We start from the raw sequence: 24,439 nt of genomic DNA, 5'->3' as shown, positions 1-24,439 counted from the left end.
CAGAGAGAGGGGATGAGGGGAGAAAATAATCAAGCAAAGGCTTCGAAGATTGAACTGTGGGTAGGAAGGATGCTTGCGCGTGGTAAAACAACAGTAGCAGACTCCAAACCCCCAGAAAAAGGAGAGGACACAGCAGGCAGGGATTCCCACACTCCCAGTGCAGCGGTGTGTTTTAAGATGGACCAGGGCTGAGCAGGGGGAGGAGGGAAGCGGAAGGCCGGATTTAAGGGCATGACTCCGCTTCATCTGCTGTACCTGGAGCCTGATCTGCCTGAGCCGCCTCTTTTACCGACGACTCCTTGCTGAGGGCTCGCAGCACAGCGCAGTGGAACTCCTTGTGTGGGGAATCTGGAGCTGAAAAAACCTCTTCTGCGGTCGAAAAAACGTCATCTGTAGAGTCTGCACCGCCCTGAGCTGGCTCAGCCTCACTGGAGAGGGCGAGGGGGGAAGAGGCCGGCTCAGAGGCTGGTGTAGCAGGTGTGGGAGGTGCAGGTGGAGCTCTCTCTAAGCTGGGTGAGTCAGTTGCAGACTGTAGAGGCGTGGAGACAGATGCCTGACCCCTTGGGAGCGTTTCAGGCTCGGGACGGGGCATGCTGGAGGTTGATCCCTCCCCATTATCATCTCGTCGCTGTACTGTGAAGTCATGTGTATGTGTATGTGTGTGGAGACATAATATCACCAATCTGAAGATCATCAGGTTTTTGCATGACTTTGCAGGGAGGAAAACATTATTTCATTACAAGTATCTTTGAAAAAAAATCTTCGAATTAACATTAAGCTGAACAGTTCAGGTGATCTTTACTCAGTTCCTGTCTGAATCTATACTTTTAGTGTAGACTAATCTAACTGACTTTTCTTAAGGGAGGTCAAGGAGGAGCGATTACAGAAGACTTACACAACACATTCTCCCGTTACTGCAATGCTGTTCTACTCCGGGAAGGATCAAACAATTATTAGACTCTCATCGGCATTGTCATAAATGCTACCTCCACTAGTCATTATGTACATGTATCATTATAGGATCATTGTAGAATATAGCTCAGCAGCCCAAGAAGAAAAACGTTTTATCTAATGTAGGGTTGTACATTTATAATCCTTAAAAAGAATACCAAGGTAGAGGGGGTGTAGCAAGAAGTTTTTTCCCCACATTACACTGAGATTCATTTCAACTCCTCCACACATCCCCTTTACCTTCAGGGCCTTTCTGTTTCTGCTCCACCTCCTTGCAGTACTCCTCCAGCTCCTGGTCGGTGAGTTTGGTGAAGGGGTTGGGACCCTGCTTGCTGACGATAACCTTGGGCTGGTACTCCTTTTCGATGATGGCCTTGGACGCGGTCACTAGCTCCCCCTTCAGGACACACAGAAGAAAAGCAATGACAGATGAGACCCTGAAGGTAACGCAGACGACTGCACGTTACACATGGAAGGATTGAATATGTTGGAAACTAGAATGCTTGGAGAAAACTCACTCACTTAAACTGGATTATTAGATTAGAGGCAGTTTACACACATAACTATTATGCAGCGTGATCAGTATCAACCCTAGATGAATAAATGTATGTCTTCAGTGCACACATTAGAGCTAACAGGCTATTTCAAAATTCAGGAAGCACATGTCATTATGTAAAAAAGCAGGTTACTATATTAGGAAAGAGCAGAGCTTTTCCTTTTTCAGTCCATACAGTAACACTGATGCATAAAAGCCAAGCACTTACAGATTTGAGAAAGAGTTCAAGCCAAGAGCACACCAACAGGCGAACAGGAGGTAGTCAAGATGAAGCATAAAAGGCATGACTGCAGTAAACTATATTGTGCTTCAAACCAAAAACAGTTTTAACAGTTTAAACTTCACTTACTCATTCAAGGACTTACTAGATGACTAGATCTAATACCTTCCCACCTTTACTTACAACAATACGTTTTGAAACAATGGTGAATATCTCTCCTTCAGACAGACTCATGACAGCAATATACACATCATCTTTCACCTCAAGGATCCTCGCTGACACAGACAAAATATTAACTGCATCCAAAGTTCTCAGGCTCTAGAGGTCTAGAAAATGGCCTCACGTTGCAGCACTATGATTCACTTCATCTAGACAAGCCAAGTGCCTATCTGGAGCCTCACAGGAATGACTGAAGGATGATGTGAAGTACAGGTGAATAGAATTTGTGACTGGAGCAGTAAGTACCTTTCTAATTGATTTAGCAGGACTATAGGAACCCTCGGACACATCGAGGCCATCAATAGTGTCTGTACAGTCAGACAGAGGGGCGTCCTGCAATAGTAAACCCAGTGAGGGAGGGGTGCACAACCCAGCTCTTAACACCAGCACATTAAATTGGCAGTCTGTCAGGCAGGCGTGAATGTGTGCAGACATTTAAGAACGTATCACCTTTCACACACTCACACACACAAAGGTGGAAAGAGTACTACTAAATCTCACTAGGGTACATATAATATTACCCAAGTAATCCTCAAGCACACGAGGCTACTACTTTAGGTAGGATATTTATGGTCACTGTGAAAGGGCCAATTTGTCAACCTGACCATGACCATTTTCACAAGAATACAAACTAATAAATCTCCCAAATGTAAAATTTGGAGCGATCATCTTTCAGAAAAGAGCCTGAATAGGTCCTCTTTGTTATTAAACAGAAACACAACTGTAGGTTTATCTATTTGATTAGTTACTTTCCACCTCTGCACTCACACATACCATACAGACAAAGACAAGCACTGGAAATGCGTGCAAAGAGAGATGGTTCTGGAAAGAGATGTGGGGCTGTGGAAAGCATAGCAGTGATGGAGCGAAAAGCCAAGCTCATGCATTGTAAGCGAACCACAAGAGGGTGTGCTATACAGTATTAGGCTTATAACCTCTGAGTGTTAACAAGGTAGCATATCAAGGGTGCCTTTGGTCTTACAATGGACATGCTGGGTGAAGTTTTAGGCACCCCTAAAACTTGACACGTTAAAAATAATTAGCAGCGGTTTTAATTTGCCCATGTCCTGCTCATCCAAAGCTAAGAGCTGCCCAGTGAAGGAAGGGCAAATCATGCAAACTGAAGTAAAACCGTTAGCATTTCAATTTTCTTCTCTCAAAAGAGGATTAAGAGTGCATGCAAAGAAATAAAAGTACATTAGACTGTAGTAGAGCTTTGATCGAGCCCAAAAATAAGGCCCAACCCCACATGAACCTGCTTAGTTTCAGTCCAAGCCTGACCCAGAATCAAACCACCGGCGGGTCGGGTCGGGCCTAATTGGACTCGGGCAGTGAATCAAAGCTCTAAACTGCACTGGGGATTTTTTAAAACACTGAAAGAGACCAAAATGAACCAAACCAGCACTTGCAAACCAGTCTGCAAGTGCTGAGAGAAACAACAGCTTCAACTCTGAACTACCATAAAGAAAAAGGCAAAAAAATAAACACCAAAATAAGAAATGAAGTAGGAAAAAATATATATGTATGAATATGTACACAACCGGAGCTGGCAGGTTTGGAGAGCAGACTGAGGTTACCTCTCCGAAACACTACTCACCTGCCAGATTGAAAATCTCTGTGGTCAAAGAATAATGTGACAGTTATAAAGTCACCCCATGCTCTGGGACACAACATGGAGGACATGTTTTGCTCTCTGTTATTAGTGGTGAAGTTACTTCTTCAGAAACTGATGTCAGGCCAGATTACAGTGAATGGGTTTTGATTGCAACCAATTTAATTTATCAAAGCTTAGGGACAACTTCACGCACAGTATTCACACTTTACAGCATTTTGGTTTAAGGGGCGACTCCAGACCTGGACAGATTATGAGATTTTTAAAAAAATTAAATCCACTGAAACTAAATTTAAGACACCAAACTACAAAGATACTTAAGTATTTCATTAGTATGAGACTCATATTCATCTCCAGGTCAGGATAGCTGTAGCAGCGAGGCTTTTAATGTGCCAAGTTCACTACTGACCTGGTTATAGGTGCGTTCCACCACGGTGCTGGCACACAGAACCTGTGACTGGGGCCCTGCTGTCTTTATGTCCTGCAGGTTCTGCTCCCGGATCTACAAATAACAACATTTTACCTCATAAATGAGAGATAAACACACAGTACATCCATGTGCATCAGCATCATTAAGTAAAGGCAGTAAAAGGAGAACAATGTGATACCTTATTCCTCATCTCCAGGACTTCTTTTGGGTTGGTGTTCAATGGGATGAACTGATTGGCTGCAGCAGCCTGGCGGAGTCCTTCCTCCTTTGTCCACTGTAAACACCACATGAAGTGTTAAAATAAATAAAATAAAACCAGATATACAGAACGACATGAAAACCCAAATACAAAAATAGATTTAGACAAAATACTATGCAGGCTTCACAACACAAGAATCATGCTGAACTGAAATGGACAAAATTGGATGGCTTTAAAAAGGTTTAAATGTAAAAAGTGAACCAATGATGATGAGATTAATTTATATATTAACAGATTTAGTAGGGGACTGTTAAGCATTATTACCTGTATCACCTCTCTGATGCTTATTTATCACCCTGTGATATTAGACTGTATTTTCCCAGTAATGTGCGCTGATCACAGAATTCAGTCTAACATGTCTGATTTGGGTAGTGGGGTTCACAATCCCAGACTGGAGCAAGGACTTAATTATTTAAATGCAGAGTATTGGGGCAGTCCTGATACATGATCAATCCCATTTTTTGAATCATGTTTACTCAGAAACTGTTGCATAGAGCTGAAATGTTAAAAAAAAAATTATGACTATTATCAGGAAATGCTAGAAAACTACAGGCATTATGTTCACAAGGGCATATGTGTAAATGTAATTTCAGCATTTATAAATTATGCACATATATAATTTCACACAAAATATCTAATCACAGTGTTCTGTAGGTACATTTTTTACATTCATCTGGAAGAGTCAAATAAAACACTACAAAGTCCCACATGAACCTGCACAAGCCTGCTGAAGTGAGAAATGAAATCTCACTGTGTTGACACTGTGAAAGTTTAACAACAGGTGTTTAAAAAGAGGTCAAGGAGCTGAGAAATGTTTTATGAGCATATTAGTTATGAGAAAGAGCTGTGGTTCATGATATTTTAAGATGCTGAGAAGTTTGTTTGACCCATCTTAGGAGCCCACAGAGAGAGGAAACACTGTTTTTAAATCCCTCTGGTGGTTAGACAACCTTTTTGGCTTACAGGAATACTTCACCCCCCAAATGGCCACTTGTGTAAAAATTACTCATCCCGCATTAGGTTGAATTCGTGAAGACAACTTTGATTTTCTCACATGCCTCCACAGGAACAAAGAATTCAAAAACTAAGAAAATTCTTGATGAATTGAAGTCAAATGGGTCCATGGTTAACACCAGCAAAACTATTTTAAAAATCCATTCACAAACTCTTACACACAAAGTCTCATTTATCCAGCTGTATGCTCAGTACTTTCTAAACAGAAAGCCCTTTGCGACGGGGAACTGAACTTACCTATGCTCTCTTCAATACCAGACTCCATTGACAAAAACAGTAATTTTACATCACTGAACATGAGAGCTGTTGGTCTACCGCTGCCTCAATCTGTAGTTTGTGTCACTGTGTGACTTTGGTGAATCTGAATTAACCGTTTAGAACACCAAAGTCACCCAAATACGTAAACACATTAGCTAATCGAAGCAGCCGTAGACCAGCAGCTAGTGTTCAGTGAGGTAAAATTACTGCTTTTGTCAATGGAATATGACTTTGAAGAGAGCATAGATAGGTTTACTTTCTGTTCAGTTTTTAAGATTAAGATTTTAGCAAAAATGCATATTTGGGAAATACTGAATTTATACTGGATAATGAGATTTGGATTATACTCCATGAGTTGTATGAGAGTTTGTAAACTGATGTTTTGATATCATTTTGCAGTTGTTAAATGCATCCTCCTGTGACTTCAATATACATAAAATGCTCCCCCTTTATTTGGATTCTTGGTTAACCAGAGGCATGCGAGATTCAGTGAAACAAGGGGTCAGTAATTGGTATACAAATGGTCATTTCAGGGGTGAAGTATTCCTTTAATACTCCGAGGTAATAAGTGTTGGTGTTGCTCAGTCAGAAACTGAAAGAGACCTCACGCATGACGACAGTTTAAAGGTGCACAATAAGATGCAGCGAGTAAAGTCTAAGAGTGTATTCGTACTGCTGAAACCCATTTGTCATCATCATTGATGTACTATTAGAATCAAAAACAAACAGAAGGATCACACTGAATATCAACTGAAAACATCACAGAATGAAAAAAGAAGGTGGGGGTGGGGGGGTTGGGGGTGAGGGAGGGAGAAGTGAGGGGTGAGTGGGTGGGTGACAGATGATGAGGCTGGCTTACGAAGCGAGAGTGGCAGTGAGGGGTGAGCTGGCATCACCAAAGTCATTTCCCAGGCTGATACACAACAACAAGGACGACAGAGATAAGAGAGAAACAGACCCCAGGACACTCGCCCACATTGGGACAAAAAAAAGAAAGAAAAAAAAAAAAGCCACAACGCTATAAACTAAGACAAGAGTGTATCTTTCCTGCAGTGGATGAAACCTTTTATTGTCTTGACATTTTCCTTTTATTGTGAAAAAAATAGCCCCATCTACTTTTCACAGTGTTTTTGTAAACCTGGTAATGCTCAGCATGATTGGAGGAAAAAAAGTCTTTACCAGTTTCTTGCACCAAACTGAATGAGCAGCGGGTGAATATACAAATCAAATCTTCAGCTTTCATGCAAAATATTTTGTTTAACCTTTTTTTTTTTTTTTAAAACTAGGCATGTAATTCGCGGGTGGAAAGCGTAAGCTCATGACTTCATTCCCGTGTTGACTTCAAGCTTGGCTGCTTAGCTGCCAAACCAGGGGCTAGATGAGGGAGGGTTTCTGGATGGAAGTAGCTGGGTTGGGGTTGGTTGAGTATGAGATGAACATGTAAACGCGATATACTCACTGAGAAAGAGTCTCACAACACAACATTTCCTACTTTCCCAACAGGAGATAATTGATTCAAAAGTCAGGTCAAATTGCATGGCTTTTTCCTCTGCTGTTATTTTTTTTCCCCAAACAAATCCACTCATGCAGCCCTCGAGGTCAAAACCATTTTCAGAATAAACTGAAACCAGACAAAAATAGAGGAAACAGAAAAGTACAACTGGGAGCAGTTGAAGGTGTTTCAGGACAATAAAAATTAGAAAAGCAGGCTGCATAACTCCTTTGCAAGGGAAAGTTTTCTTTTTCTTTTTTTTAATGTATCTGACATTATTCTGGCAATTAAAGGTTCTTAGTTAGAGACATGCCACCTCCCTCATTTGTTTATTTAAGTCTTATAAATACGCTGTGTGAGCAGCCCACAGAGCAAACTCACACTGAGATGGTTTTGGTTGATACAGCCTCAGATCTCACTGTACTTGCTTTCTCTATCCATTTCACTGAATCATATTTGAGCAAGTAGGTTACCAAAAGCTAACTTCAAGATGCAAAGATAAAGCTAAGAGTGTGTACTGCGGGGGACGGTGAGCAAAATTGTGGTTAGCAGCAACGTCACCGTGTCTTGCCACATTCACCTGTGCACTTGAGGACTCATGCCACACCCCTGCTGCTCGCTCCTCTGGGAAAAACATCAACACCAACAATGCATTTCACTACTACACATGCAGTGGGGCATGCTTTGGGCAGCTGGCCCGGCATCATGAAGCATTAGGGGACCAGGAGGGAAAGAGAGCAAAGAGGGTCGACGAATACTCACAACTACGCTTCAAAGTAATTAACAGAGCAGAGTTAACTGTATTGGAAAGGTGGGTTAATAGGACACCTGAAATTACAGTGTGAGCGAGCCTAAAAAAGACAAAAAGTAGTGAACGCATGATTATACCGACTTCCAGTTTTAGATCTGTACTACAATTTTACTCCTCACTGTCCCCAGACTCTCAGGATGCCGACCACCTGCCCACTTCCACCAACAAGGTAGCTGTAAAATCTTTACTATGAACAATAAGGTAGGCACAGACCAAGCAGTTGGTTATACAGCTTGGCACGCAGACACCAGACGAGAGAGACTGCAGCAAGGGTTTGACGTGATCGTGTGTTATGTTCGTCCACACCTTAGGCTTCGACTTGGGGCTGCTGCCGTCGGGCCCGTCCTCATAAGACTCGTCGGGCCGGCCGCCGGCATTGAGCCAGCGGGTCTTGTCACGCTGGCCGCGCTGGAAGCTCTGTTTCAGTGGGGAGCGAGCACCTGAGTCACTGTCCTCCCCGTATGAGTAACCACCGTGGGCAGAGGGAGGGATCTCCACGTCACTGTACTTTTTAGCTTTGTCTCGCAATGCCGGGCAGCGGTAAGGGTAGCCCGTCCTGTAGCCCTGGGAAACAGGAAGATAAACAACAGCAACAGGGGTTAGCAAATGTCAATATATTAACTACCTATCAATATCTATAGCCAGACCATGTAACTACAACTTTGTTTAAAAAAGCAGAATAACAAATTCTTCTCTCAAACACAACATTTAATTTACAGACAATAAAACACACCAGTTTGAATAAATTCAGCATATTGGAATAATATTTGTCAGTAGGTGTCATGTCATCAGAGAGTCGAGGTAATAATATACTCCCACTCCCCTGCAAAAGTTTCCCCTTTTCCTTTGTACTTACCAAGTTATCGAGCATTCTCATGAGTGCCTCAAACTCCTGCTCCCCGATTTGCCACTTAGGGTGTGTGGAGGACCCGTCGCCAGCTGGCTCCGGGACCCGCGGGCGTGACTTGTATTTCGATGGGTCCAGCATCACCAGATTATCTGGCCCTCCAGCGCTGGCCAGCGTTCGCACCTGGAACAAATCGGGGCGAGGGATACCGACAGACAAATAACAGACAGATCCAGAATACAGAAGGAAAATAAAATGTGGACATGAGGACACACACAGACACATAAAGACACGTCAACATGAAGAAACAAGAACGTATATGAAAATGTGGAGAGACAGGAGACAGAGACCATTGTTATGAAAAATGCAGACAAACGCGGTGCCAAATATAACAAGCAAAAGGAAAATACATGGTTCATACATCATACTTTGATCTTTGATATTTCAGAGGGAATATTTTATACAGAGCTCAGTGTGTGTCATACCTGGATCTCACAGGCAGTGACCAGATTGTGGATGTAATAGAAAGCTTCCTCCACTGTTTCGCCTACAGACACCAAGCCATGATTCCTCAGGATGAGCACCTGGGAGAGAGGGAAAATAAAACACGAAAAAAGCACATTCTCATTTCTTCTTTGTGTTTAAAAAGTTATAAAATTAGAATGTATGATGACACTACTATATTTAAAATTGACATTTCCTTGGCTGCAGAAACAGTAGTCCTCTTGTATTCACTCTCACATACACACACTCTGCTGTTACCTTGCTGTTTGGCCCGAGGTTCCTCTGTATCAGAGTAGTTTCTTCCTCATCCACCACTATGCCATGGTAGTCATGATAGGTCACCTCACCCAGTGACAGTGCCTCAGGTGAGATGGGCAACAGGCCGCATTTCATGGCTGACACCTGCAATCAAACCAACAAGACAACGCAACATAAGACAACAATATGTTCGAATCTGTTCATATAGAGGCCGAACTACTTTGTATACTCTGCCCCTTACCGCAGCACCCGCAGGTGTGTGTACATGTACGATACACTTGACATCGGGCCGTGCAGCGTAGATGGCAGAGTGGAGGGTGAAGCCAGCCTGGTTGACCCCAAGATTGGTGCTGCCCCGGTCGACTATCTCACCTTGAAGGTTTATCTTCACCTGGAGAGCAGAGCAGACAACAATGGGTTAATGAAAGCTGTAATTTGAATGACTTTAGCTTTGAATCTGGCAGTTCATTAATTTTATTACATGTTATCACATGAGAAGTGAAAAGAGAAATAAGGAAAATGGCTTCATTCACTGATAGAAAACAGAAAAAAGGACATGCAGTTCTATTAGAGATCAGTGCACATTCTCACCAGACTGGAGGCAGTGACTTCACTGTACAGGAGCCCAAAGGGGACAATTAGGAAGCGCTCCTGATCCGAGTTCACCCTGACCTAAAACACCATAAAATAGTCAAATTAGATTACAGTGTTACTTTGCAGTTCATTTCACTTACACCAAAACATACCCTCTTAGAACATATTCTAAACTTCCAAATAAGATACCCACATTGTTAAAGCCCACATGTATGTGGTGTAATTATATATAGCACTGAGAGGTTTTTTAAAGACATGTTCTACTACTTTAGTCTGACACCCCCTCAGACAAAGAGGCATCTGCACCACCGCAAATCCCTCATAGGTTTTGGGTGATTTAAACAGGAGGTATGCTCTTGCTGTGAAGTCTGTTAATTAGTTAGCTGTGGGCTACAACTTGAGGCCTCTTTCTAATCTTGTATTTGTTGACACTTTTGGCAAATGGCACCACTAAAAGTATGTCAAATTTGCTATAAGCAGTTTCCTGTTTGCCATGTACATAAAGATGTACAGACAATTATCACTGGATTACTTTAATACTGAAGAAGGCAGGGAAGTTGTGGAGTTATAAATCCATGATTTCCAAGACAAACTATTTATGTTTATGGATGTTTAAAGTACCTTGATTGCCTCCATGACCTTTGTGCTAAATTGCTGCTGACTGTGTTGGTAAGCAGGCCAAATCTACAAGCCAAACTACAGTAACTGACTTCCTGTGGTTTTTAGAACACCACCAACCTCCCCTCCTTTGCTCCTGTGCCACCCTGGAGAGGGATGCCTCACAGTTTGCTATCCTCTGCTTTAGTGGAACAGATAAAAACACTGAACTGCTGGATGCCAAATTCAATCAACATGGTTTGCATTAGGAAAGAAGCCCATCTTACTGTGAGGTGGTTGTAGATGAGCTCCGACCAGCCGAACAAGTCAGCGAGCCGATAGAAGGCAGCCAGCTTGCAGCGAAGCAGCTTCTCGCCCTTGTCATAGGAAATAGAGTCTGAGCCACGCAGATCATTCACTGGAGTCACCATACCCAAACCTGAGAGGAGGAAATGGAGTCAGACAAGAAGACAGGATTCGCTTACATGAAAGATGTAAAAAGGAGACACTACAAGAGCAAAATATTGAACACACAGCGCTCTGTACAGAAAGAGATAAAAACCATTTCTGTTTCCTTGTAAGCAGGAGAGACAAAGATCTCACAGATAATAATTAGATAAAGTCTGCTTACAGGAATCCAACTGGACTTGTTGTGTAGAAATTAACTTTGGCATACGCTGCATTACTCATTGTTCGCACAAAAACATAGCGAAGCTGAGGTCGAAAAGTCACACACACTCATTCACTTCTCTGCTTACTCATGTTGAGCGCTGCCATGCCTCCCTGTGGTGCAGCGGGATACATGGAGGGCATGCTGGTGGTCATGAAGTCTGCGATCTGCTGCAGAGCCAGCAGGCTAGTGGGCGTCTTCCCCTTCTTCAGCTGATCCTGGATCATTGTCTCTAGCTCATCGCAGAATGCCTACCGTCATTGACGCAGATACAAACAAAAACACAAACAAATATAAGTGCAAAAACAAACAGTGACCCAAAAACATAATGGGTAAAAGACACACAGAGAAGGACTGTTCGAGGTTGAGAGGCTACTTCTGAGACCAGCGTCTGGACCAACCTACTTTGAATAACATTATGCTTTTTAAAAGACACATGGCGGAGAGGCAAGTACACACATTAGCCAAGGATACTCACAGTTGCCAGTTTATTAGGTACACCTGGCTAAAACTAATTACAGTCTAATACAACAGTCCCATACAACATAAATCCTACCTTTACAAAAGCTACAATGTTTAAATTGTTGAAACCATTTTTGAGCAGTTGATTCAGCTGTATGCTCATTGCGGAAGATGTAGTTTGTGGTACTGGTGAAATGTATTGCATCATGCTGACAGGTGTCTTATCTAACAACAGGACTATTGCATTTGAGTTTCGGCTGGGTGTAAATAATAAACTGAGTGTAATTCAACAGTCCATAAAGGTGAGACTCAGACAAAGGTCATAAAAAAGTCACAGCTTAATGACTCTCTCTGCGCTGACCCAAAAAAATGAAGTAAAAACCTCATATCAGCACCACTCTGGGCCTTTTGTCAACACCTGAATACATCAGTGCTTTCCAGACATACAATAGGCCTTTAAAACAGTGCTGCTCTCTGTCCTGAGTATTCAGCTGCTCACAGACACACTGTTGTGACGGGGAATAAACTGGATCCATCATGTGATGTTGAGAAGGCTGCTGCCTTTACACTAAAAGAGCCTATTCACATTCTAACATGCTGGTTATGTCGGCGTGTGACCGCAGTATTTTGTTAGTTATTGTGGTGAATGTACAGCAGATGTAATGGATGCTACTGTTTCTGAATATATTTAATGTGTTTGTTTCACTAACCGGGCTCTGTAGTATCATGGACACCCTCTTCCTCTGCTCCATCATGTTGAAATCCTGCCGCAGGTCGGGTGCCATGTTTCTCTCCCTCTGGTACTCCGGGCTGCTCTCATCCACCCGGTCGAAGTACCGCTCCTTGTGGGGGGCTGTGGTGGGAGGGGGCGCCGTCACCACGCCGGCACCTGAGTCGCCGTTCATCCTTGGCTGGCCTCCTGTACAGGGAATGATAAGCGATTAAGATGAAGCTTTTTCTGTCAGTTGAAAACTTATAGATGACACACATCATGTCCCCATATATCTGTTTCTAGATAACTCTCTTATTAGGATAAAAAAACTTGTCACAGATAAATAATACCTGTTATAAAAACACTCACTGTCTGCTTTAAACTTTTTGTATAAAATCATGACAGGCTTTTTTTTTATTAAATGTGTAGATGAAGGCCACACATTTCATGAATAATAAAAAACATATATCAATAAGATGCTGACAGAGAAAAGAGAAAATGAGTATCATCAGTCATCAGACCATAAAGCCAATCACACCAACAACACTCGCCGCTACTTCCTGTCACGATCACGTGACCACTCTTCCCAGCTGAGATGTGTTTTCATTGATTTTCACAATGTGTTTCCTGGAATCACAACACCACTCAGCTGTCAAGGCTGGGCAAAGGAAAGTAAAACAGAAACTGGAAATACAGCCAGAGGTATCTCAGCATTCAGCCTGGAAAACATCAGGGGTTTAATGACATGAAGAGGACAGAGAGACAGATCTCCTATAGATCCATGTCCGTCCAGCTGGCTGGGTGTATGTGAGGATAAAACGTCTGCCTGTCGGTCACCGCACAGACTACTCAGGCCCTGACTCTGAAGGGCACAGACAAACTTGTGAGCACAGGGAAATGTGTGTGTGCAAGCATGCATGGGTAATGGGGGGAGGGGAGGGGATGATGCAGCCCATTAGTCGGCATCAATACGAGTGTTCAGCCAAAACTACCATGACAACTGCAGACCAAACCCAAAGCATCCAGCATCACACTGAGAGTTGGCAGAGACCCTCTCTCTGTTTCTGACTGTCTTTATTGGTGTTCTGAGGTTTTCCACGACATCAAACTCAACATTTTTCCATAAAGCTCAGGTCACCTGCTCCAATCAAGGTTTTTGTGTTTTCAAGCTGTTTGGCTAATTCTAGGGCAACTATGTTTTGTCTGTTTTCACCTCATATACACATTAAATGAAGGGAAATTAAATAATCCAATGTAACAACATCGTAGAGAGAAAGCTGAAGTTGAGGAGAACACAGGATTAAAGATGACTGGGTGAACTGTGTAGCGGATGGACAGGATGATATACCTTCATTTTATGTCTTTTTTGTGTTAGAACAATTATTGTATAACAAAAAATAATTGACAATGACCACAAATAACATACAAAAACTGTACTCTGTCTTTGGTAAAAATGGAAATATTAAGTGAAAACACGGTATTAAGAAATGTCTCTGCTTTTCACCTACCATTTGTTAATAATCACCTTCAAATAAATATAAAAATTAATTCATAATCTAAAAGAAGAAATAAAGTCCACACCAACTCGGGGGAGGGGGCCCATGGCAAATAAGCCCCAACACCCCCCAGTGTTGTTTTACCTCGTTTTCTTGTTTATTCTTTCATTAATTTCTATTCACTGTGCTGACGTATACACCCATTAAGGTAAGTAGCGGATTGTTCTTCAAACAGTATCCAGCAAGTATCCAAAATTTGCTATCATGTGGCTATTGGGGGCCCCTCTTCCAAAAAATGTTAGGGTGCGCCACATTTGCCTGGTTTACCTCTCTAGACAGTGCACCCCTGGATGGTTACTGCTTCTCTGCTAAGCTAGGCTAGTTACCTTTAGGTTGGACCAGTTTAATTGCTTTTATTCACCAAAACCAGATTTAGCAATTAATGCAGCATCTCAGTTTAATACAAACTAAAGTACCAGGATATCAATTCATCATCATCATAAATATATTTCTATAACAGGAAACAGCTAGGGGAGGAGAAGTATGTAAATTTAGCTGTGGCCATGACTAGCTGTGGCTATCTCCCGTGCTAGTTAGCTTTAACTGAAATCAGCAGTCTCTGCTCTTCAGTTTGATTATTAGCTGTTTTTTGTAACTAGTAACTGCAAAATTATCACACTGTTTTCCAGGGGTGAGGGGAAAAAAATCGATTCAGTGTAGTTGCAAGAACTGTGATGATGTCATATCATGGGGTCCTGTTGTATTTTTTGCTTAGAGAGAAGAATATTCTTGTTCGGAAATACATTTATTAGCACTAAAACCAGAATAAACGCTGTGTATCAGTGCTAATCGTGCTCACAATGACACATCTCTATGCACTGAAGCACTGCAGGAGCTGTGTAATATGATCCACCGGTCCAACACTGCAGTGCACACGACCACAAAATCTGCGAACACCTGCAAATACAGGATGAATGAACCCGAAGTATCACTAAAAACCACATGACGGAGAAAAACAGAAGAGCAGCAGGAGCAACTTTGTAGCTCTCAAATATTCTCCTTTTTTTCTCTATCAGTACAATCACAATTAAGGAGAGGTTAGAGGGGATTACAGGCTGTATTGTGTATTAACAAATATTAATACTGGAGTTAAACCAGGTCACTTCCGCTGCCATCTCACGGAGCATTTGTTTGAGTCTTTCCATGCTGCACTCTGCCTTCCCACAAACGTTAACCGAATCACTCCAGCTGTGTAACACCACACACAATTCCAGCTTGAACATCTCTAGATAATCTTCCTCCGTGGTGTAAACTTTGCTAAAACAAATGCCCAGATCCTTAACTTGTTTATTTCTCATGGACAATGAAGCAATAACATCAGCAATAGATGCAGGAAGCTTTCTCTATTCATGCACGATGCTGTCGCTACCACAGGCGCCCCCGCCTCACCAGACCCTCCTTACTGCTCATCTCTGCTCAGATATGTAGGTGCAGGGGCTCGGCTAGCCTCTGCTCCTGTTAAGAGTGCAATCGCTATGGAAACCAAACACATTACCATGGAAACAAGGGACAGCCTTTAAAGATTGCAGTTATGTAAGAACAGCTGTAGGCCAACATCGCGCTGCAAGCCCATCGGTGTCACAAGGCGCACACCTTCAAACTAATGTGTTACTCATTTCACATTAGATTCAAAACATGTCAGAGGCTCTGTGTCTTAATCAGGGGTTTCTATAATGCAACATACATTGAATTAATAGCAGTGTTTGTTTAAGATCAAGATGAAATCAAGTTGGGAATCAAATTCTTTATTTTTATGCATTAAACCAATTGTTGAATTGAAATAATGACAGCGGCCTGGTTACACTCATACAACATGGAATGAGACTGATGTACAGGGAAGCTAAGATGTTTTACCGTTTCATAAATGTTAACCGAAACTTTGGAAATGTCACTGTGCATCAGAAGCACCTGTCATTTTGCATCAGTGAAGGGTGGAGTCACCGCCATACTACACTGGGACATCAGTATGACAGTCCTGACAGCCAGAAAGTGCTCATCTCTTTAACCCGAACCTTCTTTAGAGGAGACAGAAGAAAAAGGACATGAATAAATTCAGTAATGGTCCAAATGGAGCGTCTTGTGATGGCCCATCTCCCTAAAGGCAGATTCACCCGTGCTTCCGTAACCGCACCCATTAAATAATCTGTATTGGAAAGTACCCTGTCCTCCTTGACTGGAACCATGGGTGTGCCTGAAGCTGCAACTCATGCACCACCCTGCAAATGTTGGGGAATTCATGGCAGCTCTGACTGCAAGTATCTGGTCCTGGCACTGTATCATGTGGCCTGACCAGCAGTCTGTGCCCTGCAGGTTTGGACAAAAAGGCTGTAATAGTGTCTAAAAGCAGCAGAATGACTGTTAAAGAAAGTGAGTTGTGGGGTGACCAAGACAGAGTTGCATATTGCAATTACAAATTAGGACAGAAACCCATTTTCCTAAATACTGAATAATCATATTTGTCCATTGCATACAGCAGACACCATGACTAAGTTAACCCCAGCCTGCAGAGAAAACAGAAAGATTTTTATTTTGAGGCTGTAGTCAGACAAACCTGCCATGTGTCAGCTCCAGCTGAAGGCAAGTGCCCAACTCTCTCTTATATTTGACTAGGGCAAGATCAAAATTACCGTGTTTGAACTCCTGCCTCCTGGATGCTGCATCAGAGTGCCTGCTAGGAAGACTTTAAGACACTGACAGCTGCCTGTGTACCAGGGGCCACTGACACACAGCATATAACAGCTTATGCACATCAAAAGCTGCTATTTCTGCCTCCATGTTCACTGTGGATGTGGAAAACCCTTGGACTGGATGCATCCAAGGGTTTAGTCGTTTCCAAGCAACAGGAAAATGCTGTGACGATGAATCAAGCATTGCATTCATACAGTACAGTATATGCCATCTGCTTTTGTGTGAGAGGAATCTGTAGAGACATTTTGATTTGTCATGTAACAATCGAGCGTTTTAGACTTGCTAATGCTACAAATGGAGGCAAAGGAAACAGCAGCCTAAGGGTGGGAATACTGGACCCGTTATAATTCTTTCCAGAGGATACTACAAAGCTTGGCTATACAGTATGTGCTCTAGGGTTGCAATGATATGAGATTTTCATGGTACGATAATCATCTCAGAAAATATTGTGGTTTCACGGTATTACAGAATTGTTGTTATTATTAGTATTAGATGGGTTATTTTTGGTTAAACAAATGTTTTATTACTATATTTGAAACATTTTTAATGGAAGTATGTGTAAAAAGTCTACCTTTTGAAAACAACTAAAATGATGTAGAAATTTTCTGTCCAGTTGCATTTTTCTCCCAATATCATAGATAAGCAAATGTACATGGCACACCTTGAAACTGATATATTGTTGCAACCCTAATGTGCTCACTGAACTGCTTGCTTGATGGCCACAGACAGCTGGTTCAGTGTCTTTACTTTGACCAAAGTTTGCAGTCATGAAAAACTATTGGCTTAACTAGAAACGCCAGAAGCAGCCTTGTGAGGATGATTCAACAAACATCATCTTTATGTCACTTTCAGTGAGTTTAGTGTGCGCATCTCCTTTTGAGCACACTTGTATTAGTCCCCACCATGCTCATCTGCGTAATTAGCTCTTCACCAACATCATAATCAAGCCGTCCCTTATCATGAGAAAGACATTTTTCATGTACACTAACACTATAAATGCCTTCTAGGAGAGACTGTCTAAAAATGTGCGCTGTTATCCCCATAATTTAATGACACTGCATAACTCTAAAGGTCTAGCTACAGCCATGTGAGGCTGTATTTAGACACAGCATGCACAAACTGACAATGCTAACATGCTCAAATTTAGCTATATGCTGTTTAACGTGTTCCCATTTTGTTAATTAGCACTTAATACATAATGTAGCTGAGGCTGATGGGAATCTCATTACTTTTGCAGATATGTGGTCATAAACCAAAGTATTGCACTTAATTATTCATTTTGTCCAATACTTATAAAAAATAAAAATAAAAAAATATTTTGTACCAGTGCCTCATGTCAAACATGGTACAAAATATGATCTTAATCCAGCCAAAAGTTGTTAAGATATTACAGTCTGGACCAAAGTGGCAGCTGACTGTCATTGCCTCCATGCTGCTAGCCTCGCTAACAACCACACTGAAATGTCTGTTTAAATAAATGTAGAAAATCAAATACCTAATAAATCAAGCTACTTCACCACACTGGGAAAAAAAATCATCAGCAAAAAAATTAAAAATCCATTATCACCATAAAAAAGTCCAGGTTGACATGTTTTTCTATGGTGTGTACTGTCAGACTGTTCATACATGGAAGAAAGGCCTATTTTCTCAGGCAAAAAGCTTTAACCCACAGTTTATGAGCCTATCAGGACAATGTACATCTGTACACTTGAAAAGGAAAATGAACAGGAAGCTGTTGCGTTAAACAAGCGATTGAATTTCCTCTAGATGATTGACTAAACTGATGTTTTGAACCTGCAATGACACCACTAAATACAGATGTTTCCATTCTCCAGAGACAGCAATGGGCCAATAATGGAAAGAGAAATGTAGAATAGCACCAGACTCTCTGCGCTCCCATGGTGGCAGGCTTTTTGTCAACTCTAAAGCTCTGGGTGTACATTGTGCATATTTTAAAACTTTATCATAATTCTCTTTTGAGAGACGGAAGCTTGCACTAAAGACATCTTTTCAGCATGACTAAGCTCTCTGGGAAAAAAGAGATCTATTTAGTTTGTTCCAAAAATATGCCAATCAAGCTATCGGCTGTGAAAAGATCATTATGGTGTGGAAAAAAAAGATGGCCTCCAAGTCTGGCTGTAACAGTTTCAGTGTGAGAGTGTGTGTACAGTTGCTGTATCAAGCAGTTTTCAGACATTTGAGAGAAGCACTCGGACAAGGCTCTTTATATCTCTGAGCTGGATGCCTGTCATTACTGAGCACGAAGAATCCACTTGCAACTGCTCATCAGTGTGTGTGTGTGTGTGTGTGTGTGTGTGTGTGTGTGTGTTACAGACCCTAACTACTGTGACTGATAGGAATGTGTTAGGTGTCATTTAGCACTGCCCTATGTATGGTCCTTTGCACCTGACAGTAAGTGACATACACAGTAAGTCACAGCATTGCTGAGAACATGAGCTAACATCCCACAAACCAAAATAACAGTGTTTAACAACATAAGGAGACAACAATACACCTGCGTATTACTGACATCACTGCTTAAACCACATCACGTAAGAAAAGAAGGCAACAAAATAAGGTCTTGTTCAACGTGTTCAATTATTTTTCTCAGTATTTATGTATATCATACCACACTGCATGCAAAAAAATGTTATTCTAATTTATTGTGTATGTGTTTCAGCTCTAAAGTGTGCTATCTATCTGTGTGATCCTGCCAAGGTAAGAGAATTAGATGAAGAAATAACAAGATGGCAACAAAGGAAGAAAGTAGAGCTGTAATCAGAGCTCGTGTGGTTATTTCATGAGAAATGTTGGTAAAGTTTATCCGTTCCCATCTGGGACGAAGGAGCCATGTTGAATAAGCAAGTTATTTATATTGGATCTGGTTATTTATAGTAGAGCTGTGCACAGCTGAATTCAACCAAACCTCACTGTTTCACCACATAATCATGCTTTTGGAGACATTTTAACAAATCACTGTGCCGAGGTATGTTTCCTCTTTGAAGTCAGATGGACTGCTATAGAGGATACAGTTCATTGTCATCCACTCACTCACTATATTACTTTATGTCTTTATCTATTTTCGCTATGTAATTACATCACACATTGCAGTTTCCAGGTATTTTTGCTTGGCCAAATGATGCTAACCCTCTGAAAAAATCTGAGTTAGAGGCACACAGCAAAAGAGTAACTAGGCTGAAAAGTTAGTGGATATAATTTATATTTTTTATTACAGCCTGACCAATCAGTCAGTTACATTCAATTTCTTGTACATGTACAATGACAATAAAGATATTCTATTCTACATTCTATGTCAAACAATTTGATTGGCCAATATTGCCCTGTCACAGATGTATCTGTACCAGTGTATATGCTGTCCAACATTATGCACAGATATTGAAAGGTTGTTTTTATTCATAGGACATAATCCAGAAAAAGATGCCTGGAGTAATTCATCATAATTAAATTCTCAATCAAGAGCAATATTTTCAAGTGCACTGGTGTCATTTTTGACGATAAATACATGGTAAACTGTAAAATACTGTAAGATGTTAATGTAAATTATCCATTACAATTATTTGTCTCAAGTGTTGGATAACCATATCTGAGGGATAACTGTGTAGCTAGATAAATACATACAGAAATAGCTATACAGATATAAATAAACAGAGATATTAGGGGTTGAGGGGGGTAATCAATACAGCATAGTATTGCAATAGTTTGCTTGGCAATATTGTCTTGTTACACGAACGCCAAGTATTGATTTTTTTACTTTAAATTATTAATATTACAAATACAAATCAAACTATAAGTATCCGACTAGAATAATAAAATCAATTGCTTTTTCAGTCCACTAGATTGACAATGAAGTGAGATTAACAGAGTGAAAACTTTATCTTATTAGATAAAACAGATGTGGACAAAGTTTTCCTTTGAGGACATAATCAGCAGCTGAAAAAGGTAATAAATCGCAACTTATGTTTTTGCAATACTCAGCATATCGCAACACATTTAAAATCGAAACAATAGTGGCTTAAGTATCGTGATAATATCTTATCGTGGAGCCTCTGGTGATTCCCACCTTTAATAGATACAGATGGATAGAATATTGGCCAATATATCAATATTGGGATTTTTTACTCCCTAATATCGGTATTCGCGCCAGCGCTACAATTCCAGTATTCATCAAATAACAACCTGACAATGTGAATGGGGTGACTTGATGAGCCTACAAAGAACTATCATCAGAATCTGCAGCTCCCCTCAGCTTCACAGAGAGTTTCAGCTTTATGTTCAGCTGTTCAACCACTATTTTACTGTTTAGATTCACTCTCTCAGCTCTCATAGCATTGTTTACGGCCACTGCAGGCAGCTGTTCTCAGGGGTGAAGCTCTAAAAACCCATGAACTCTATCTGCTCAGTTCTAATCAGCAGACAGACACACTTAGCAACTAGCTGGCTAACACAGTGGAGCATTTAGCAGCTGAAGAGCCAGACATTTTCCTCTGCTTTGGTAAATGATGACACCTTTTCCAAGCTGCCCAAACCCTTTACACCCTAAAATTGAATGATCATCAGATCAATTAAAGCCAATATACCTTCAAGCTTCATTTGAGAGACACGGAAATCCCTCCTGAGAAAAAAATAATCTGTAAAGCGTCATCATCGAGACTGCCGACATGGGAAGGTATTATCTGCCGCAGACTACCAAGGCCAGGCCAGACACCATGTTATGTTAGAGTGTGAGTACAGCGGCTCAGGGTTTATCTGGCTGTCGCATGTCATATGGGACAGAGCAGTGGAATATTGCTCTCTCAAAACAACATCCCCCTCCCTGTGCAGTTTCCCCTGGTCTCACACTCTGGCCTGTACCATCATGTGAGCATCTGTGGAGCACTGTGCCAGCTAAATATGTGACCCAAACCTAGATACATATACTGACACGATCTTTAGTGACCTCTGCAGTGTGAGTGAAAGTTCAAGAGTGGCTGTTTTTGCATCATTAGCTTTAAAAAAAAAGTCTCCTGCTAAGCAATTGCATATGGGAGGAAGGAAGGAAAGAGTGAAATAGAGAGAACGGACTTGAAATGAGGAACACATTTTCAGCTGCACTGCAGTCAAGGGTGTGGGCGTGGGGAGTGGGAGTAAAACAAACACTCTGTATCTAGAGTGAGTGTGCATGCATGTGTGTAGTAGTATAGTGTGTGCGAGTGTGTGTGCGAGTGTGTGTGTGGAGGGTGGCAACATGGAGCCAGACTGACAGAGCTAAGCTCCGTCCATTGGGAGTTTCCCTCATTCTAACAGAATTACCGAATCCAGGGAGTTACCATCTCTTAACACACACACACACACACACAAACACTCACAGACAATTTATCTTGAAGGTTTGGCTTTGACAGTGGACTTTAGAAAAAAGCCAGACATTGCAACATCTTAGCGGTTACGTTCTCCAGTATGGGGCTAAAAACAAATAGCTAAGTGTCAGACAGCGAGGCACATTAAACCCTCTAACACTCGCAGGTTATTTGCACCTCTCAATCCTCCAACTGACACTCTTACTAGAGCTGAACAATTAGGGCTGCAACAAACAGCCATTTGCATTATTTATTAATCCCATCAGTTTATTGTTTAATTACTCTATTCATCTTAAAGTCTAGAGAATTCTGGCTGCACAATTAATCGAAATACTATCCAAAGTGCAATATCCACATTGCAGGAGCTGCAATTTTTCAATAAAGGTAAAATGTGTCACAACATACCTTTATAACCGAAGCATTGTGGTGCAAATCATATTTCAAATAGATGAATTTCATATTTTTCCGTGAGAAATTAAATGTACAAATGATCATCATACCCACTAAAATCGCAACTTGTATCAAAATTGCAATATCCATCAAAATGATTATTATATTTTTTTTGTTTGCATGTCATGCATCCTTATAAAATGCAAGAAAATAATGAAAAACAGTCATCACAGAATCCCAGAGTCCAAGGTGACATTGTTTTGACCGACCACCAGCCCACAACTTGCAGAAAATCCACTACTACTGTATAAAATATTAAAAAAGCAACAAATTATCACATCTGCAGAGCTTGAAACAGCAAATAATTGGGCATTTTTGTTTCTGATGATACATTTTGTGACAACCCACTTCTGGTATATGCTAACATGATATAGCTTTACTGCACTACTAATGTACAGTGTGTCCATGCACTGTCAGAGTACGCTGTATATTTGGAGTTAACAGTATGGTGCATGTTTTATCTCTGTCTCTACTTATAGTTTTTGGTTTCTATATTGTTTCTATAATTAATTTCACTTGTGATTTGGCTACTGTAGCACAATTTCCCATTGAGATTAATAAAGTATTTTATCTGATGCAGTGTGGCACGGTGTTTCCTTTCATACTGTAAAAAGACAGGATGAGAAGTGATGTGCTTTCAATTTAAAACATGATGTACTGTATTATTATGCAGGACATTGTGGCATCCGTACAACAGGAAACTGCTCCATCACCCCACCACTGAATAAATCCCACATCCTCCTGCTTCAACACACACACCCAGGATGGAAACACACTGCATGAGGACACATATCGACGTACAGTAAGCAGCCCATCTTACATAGCTACAGTAACTGAGCGTGTGAAATGCAAAATAATGCAACCACAGGCCTGCTCGGGCAGCGGGCTAACGACACACACACACGGGCACAAAGTGTGTAGCCCTGGGCTGTTGTTTTTCAGCACAGAAAGCCGTCTGAACACAGGAGAGTGCGTTTAACCAGAGTAAAAACGCAGGAATAGTCTTTTTACAGCGTGAAAACGTGCCCAGCAGCCGCCTCTCTGCAGACTGCACCGAGAAACACATTAGCAAAACAGTGAGAGCTCGCGACACTGAAACACAACGACACTGTGGGACAAACATTAAAACACACACACACACACACACACACACACGGGCTATGCTGTAGCGGACACACTGCTGACATGTACACGGTTATACTCGAGCTTACCCTCTCTTTGATGAATTGATGAAATATGTGAACTCGGTGAAAGCGGGACGGTGGGTTTCACTATCTTTATCCCTAACCTGGAGATCTCAGAGTGGGTTTATCTCTCTGCGCTCGTCGTCCCTGCGTCGCTCCGCCCAGACACCACTGGGTGCGGCAAACTGGGTAATCTGCGGCTCGCTATTGGACACACGGGGCCACGTGACAGCGCCGAGGCCCCTGATTGGAGCAAGAGCTGTTGCCCGCCCCGCAGAAAGGGGCATACATTCATTGTTTTTGTTGCACTGCTAATGCTAAAGCTATGAAGCTAATATGGGTACTTTTTCATTTTACAGATTTATAGATTAATTTACCTGGAAAGTAAATAAGTACATGAACTCAAGTACTGTACTTAGGTGCAATTTTGAGGCACTTATACTTCACTTGAGTTTTTTCATTTATGTTACTTTATACTTATACTACACTACATTTAGGCTATTTGATAAATTACCTTAGAGATTATTATTTCACATTAAAAACATATGATAAACTTGTGAAATAAAACACACTGGATCTAAATATTTTACTTTATTTGTGATCTGTTATTTAAACAAACAAAAAAAGCTGTTTGTAGTTGCAGTTCTGCCACAGACACTTCCTCAAACATGTCACATTTTTCTCATTAAAATAACTGTTTGAGGCCCAAAGAGTAAAATTATGCAATACTCAACTAGAAAA

At 41.3% G+C, this 24,439-nt stretch overlaps 1 protein-coding gene across 17 annotated transcripts in view; it reads right to left on the bottom strand.

The window, feature by feature from the left end:
• add1 (adducin 1 (alpha)) overlaps positions 1-23,868 on the bottom strand; it is a 32,806-nt gene extending 8,938 nt beyond the window's left edge. For 9 of the 17 annotated variants that reach the window (XR_013488168.1, XR_013488167.1, XM_033647227.2 and 6 more), the window contains exons 1-14: positions 23,726-23,868; positions 12,465-12,673; positions 11,381-11,543; positions 10,910-11,061; positions 10,023-10,103; positions 9,673-9,822; positions 9,432-9,575; positions 9,155-9,253; positions 8,679-8,852; positions 8,036-8,386; positions 4,167-4,262; positions 3,968-4,060; positions 1,192-1,348; positions 256-633 (exon numbers count right to left, since the gene is read on the bottom strand). Coding sequence is in view for 15 of the 17 variants with exons in the window: in XM_033647227.2 (XP_033503118.1) it covers positions 256-633; positions 1,192-1,348; positions 3,968-4,060; positions 4,167-4,262; positions 8,036-8,386; positions 8,679-8,852; positions 9,155-9,253; positions 9,432-9,575; positions 9,673-9,822; positions 10,023-10,103; positions 10,910-11,061; positions 11,381-11,543; positions 12,465-12,659 (2,233 nt within the window). In the remaining 2 variants the exon portion in view is untranslated. Of the gene's footprint in view, positions 1-255; positions 634-1,191; positions 1,349-2,192; positions 2,280-3,543; positions 3,562-3,967; positions 4,061-4,166; positions 4,263-8,035; positions 8,387-8,678; positions 8,853-9,154; positions 9,254-9,431; positions 9,576-9,672; positions 9,823-10,022; positions 10,104-10,909; positions 11,062-11,380; positions 11,544-12,464; positions 12,674-23,725 lie in introns of all 17 variants that reach the window. The other 8 variants (XM_078162289.1, XM_078162288.1, XM_078162285.1 and 5 more) reach the window with 4 other exon arrangements.
• Positions 23,869-24,439: the final 571 nt, after the last annotated feature.

This window comes from Epinephelus lanceolatus, chromosome 19 (genome assembly GCF_041903045.1).
Source record: "Epinephelus lanceolatus isolate andai-2023 chromosome 19, ASM4190304v1, whole genome shotgun sequence".
NCBI classification, from domain to species: domain Eukaryota; kingdom Metazoa; phylum Chordata; class Actinopteri; order Perciformes; family Serranidae; genus Epinephelus; species Epinephelus lanceolatus.
This window is presented reverse-complemented; position numbering and strand designations above follow the sequence as displayed.